The sequence below is a fragment of the Elephantulus edwardii genome, unplaced genomic scaffold (assembly GCF_000299155.1).
Source record: "Elephantulus edwardii isolate Elephantulus edwardi_28Jun2011 unplaced genomic scaffold, EleEdw1.0 scaffold00042, whole genome shotgun sequence".
NCBI classification, from domain to species: domain Eukaryota; kingdom Metazoa; phylum Chordata; class Mammalia; order Macroscelidea; family Macroscelididae; genus Elephantulus; species Elephantulus edwardii.
In genome coordinates, this window is record NW_006399792.1 from 6681111 (window position 1) to 6684110 (window position 3000).

Genomic DNA, 3000 nt, shown 5'->3' on the forward strand with positions numbered 1-3000 from the left:
CCATCCATCCTAATGCTACCGATTGGTCCAGTGGTGAGAATTTTTGTCTTCTTGACATTGAGCCTCAGTCCATATTGAAGGCTGCATTCCTTGACCCTCTGCAGTAAGTGCATGAGGTCCTCCTCAGTTTCAGCGAGCAGGGTTGTGTCATCTTAGACATAGCTAATGTGATTTTTTTAATCTTTCTTGTTTCAATCGTACTCCTGGAAGACCAAAGCATGGATAATTGTTTCAGAGTAGTAAATGGACTTTGTTGTGGTCATCTATTCATCCCATCTTATCTAATCACTGCCTGCCATTTTAACAGTGGCATATTCTCAGTTCCTCTTACCTCTTTATAACTCTACCCTGACTCTTATTAGAACCAGAGCTCTAGACCTAGTTGCATATCATAGAGGAGAAAAATGACTTTGAACCATGTAGGAATTTGATCTGTGATTGAATGTATGTGGTCAGGGGCTAGTGTCTTGATTGGAGCACGTGAGTGGTCTGTGTGTGTTTGTGTGTGTGAATTCTGTTGTTGTTCTTGTTATTTTCTGATGAGTTGAGTATGACTTAGAATAAAGTTTCATTAATTTTGTCTTTATAAAAATAAATAATATTTTATCACCAAGATAATATAAAAAAAAAGACATGTACAACTGCAGGTCTAGAAGGGAAGATCTTTTTATGAGTTAACTAATGAAAACTAAGAAGTCAGTCCATCACAAATGGACAAGGCGAGTAAATAGTCACATTTAATGAAATCCAGTTAAGGAAATAAATCATTCTCTATTCCTCTTTCCCCAATGTCAATGTCTCATAATTATGTTTTTAAACTGTTTGGAGACAAAGTTAATTCTAAATGCAGTTTCTCAACTATTTAAATAGCAAGTCTTTCTCACATGTTTACTTAAATACACACCCAGAGCTTCATGCCATCCAAACACTGAACGTTTTATATACTGAGACTGTGTAATATCAGCACAAATGAGAACCTACGTGATAAGAAACATCACACTTACACTCCATTCTTTACAATTCCAAATGGAATATTTTGAAATAACATTCTTGAAACTAATTTTTCTGAAACTTTAATGTATTATCATACTAGATACCAAATATTACATTAAGAATCACATGCTACATTTGGTGTGATAAATTTTTATTTAGGTTTTCACTTTTTAAAAAGATAAACACTACAGCTGAGAGAGATGTCGTCCACCCTGGAGCACAGGCCCCTCTGCACAGTCACCGCCGCCGGTTCACACCCGCCACCCCCCAGCTCACCATGGATGATGACATCGCTCCGCTCATGGTCAACAGTGGCTCTGGCTTCGCCGACACCGACACCCCCCGCCGGGCTGTCTTCCCCTCCATCCTGGGGTGGCCTTGGCACCAGGGTTTGATGGTGAGCATGGGCCAGAAGCCACTCTTGAATATAATTTTCTTCACTTTTCTTATTCCTTCAGGATTAGGTTTTATAACGAGAATTGTAAAACACCAACCATGAGTGATCAAGCTTCCCTTTTCAAGGACCTCTGATAAATATTTATACATTATTCTTAATAGTTTGCAGCAATTTTCACTTTAGATAAGTACTATGTGGAAAAGGGTCAATATAATGATGATGTTATTAGTTGCTGTTAAGTCACTTCTGACTTGTGGCATCTCTGTGTGCACAAGATAAAGTTTTTCCACAGGATTTTTAAAAAAAAATGCCAGTTTATATGCCAAATTTGAATACATTGATTTCCAGATAAGATTCTTCCAATTTCCCTCACCTCTCCATCAAATTGTACAACTCCATGATTAATTCCCACTCCCCCTGCACATCCTCATCCTCTGCTTCCAACCCCCCCCACCCTACTTTGGATCCTCATACTCATTCTACAATAATGGTTTTATGCAATATTTATCCTTGTGTGGCTGGGTTAGTTCCCTCAGCATAATGCTCTCCAGTCCCTCCCAAGTTAGATAATAATTTACCAAATCACTATTCCTGCATGCTGAGTAGTATTCAGTTGTCCACAGAATTATTAAGACCTTTCAGAAGCGGATCTCCAGGTTTGTCATCCAAGATGCGTCTGGGTGAGCTGAAACAGCCAACCAATTGGCTAGTAGTCAAGTGTTATCATTGCCAAACAGTAAAAAACCAACTCCTAGCTGATTCTCTAGCAGATTTTGATAGGCTGTAAATCACACAGGAGAATGCCTGTTTTCGGCCATGAAGCTGATGGTGAATTTGAACAGTAGAGAGGCAGTGCTTTTGGGTTAGAAGTGCAGTCACGAGCCGACACCTCATCAGCCCCGGAGCACAGTCACTGTCGCAGGTTCACACGTACCACCCCCAGCTCACCGTGGATGACAACATCGCTGCGCTCGTGGTCGACAACGGCTCCGGCATGTGCAAGGAGGGCGACGACGCCTCCCGGGCTGTCTTCCCCTCGGTGTTGGGGTGCCTTTGGCACCAGGGCATGATGGTGGGCATGGGCCAGAAGGACTCCTACGTGGGGGACGAAGCCCAGAGCAAGAGAGGCATCCTGACCCTCAAGTACCCCATCGAGCACGGCATTGTCACCAACTGGGATGACATGGAGATGATCTGGCACCACACCTTCTACAATGAGCTGCATGAGGTCCCCGAAGAGCACCCAGTGCTGCTGACGGAGGTCCCTCTGAACCCCAAGGCTAACCGGGAGAAGATGACCCAGATCATGCTTGAGACCTTCACCACCCCTGCCGTGTACGTCGCCATCCAGGCCGTGCTGTCCTGCAGGCCTCTGGCCAGACCACCGGCATCGTGATTGATTCCAGCTACAGGGTCACCCGCACTGTGCCCGTCTATGAGGGGTATGCCCTCCCCAACGCCATCCTGCATCTGGACCTGGCTGGCTGGGACCTGACGGACTACCTCATGAAGATCCTCACCGAGCGAGGCTGCAGCTTCACCACCACGGCTGAGCGGGAAATTGCACGTGACATCAAGGAGGAACAATGTTATGTTGCCCTGGACTTCGA

The 3000-nt window shown here is 44.3% G+C and overlaps 1 protein-coding gene across 1 annotated transcript in view; it reads left to right on the top strand.

Annotated features, from left to right (window-relative positions):
• The window catches only part of LOC102876971 (actin-like protein 7A-like), a 14300-nt gene extending 11514 nt beyond the window's left edge, over nucleotides 1-2786 (top strand). Inside the window, exons 2-3 of the mRNA XM_006885323.1 lie at nucleotides 1172-1382; nucleotides 2236-2786. Of these exons, the coding sequence (XP_006885385.1) occupies nucleotides 1172-1382; nucleotides 2236-2786 (762 nt within the window). The remainder of the gene's footprint in view (nucleotides 1-1171; nucleotides 1383-2235) is intronic.
• The last annotated feature ends 214 nt before the right edge of the window (nucleotides 2787-3000 follow it).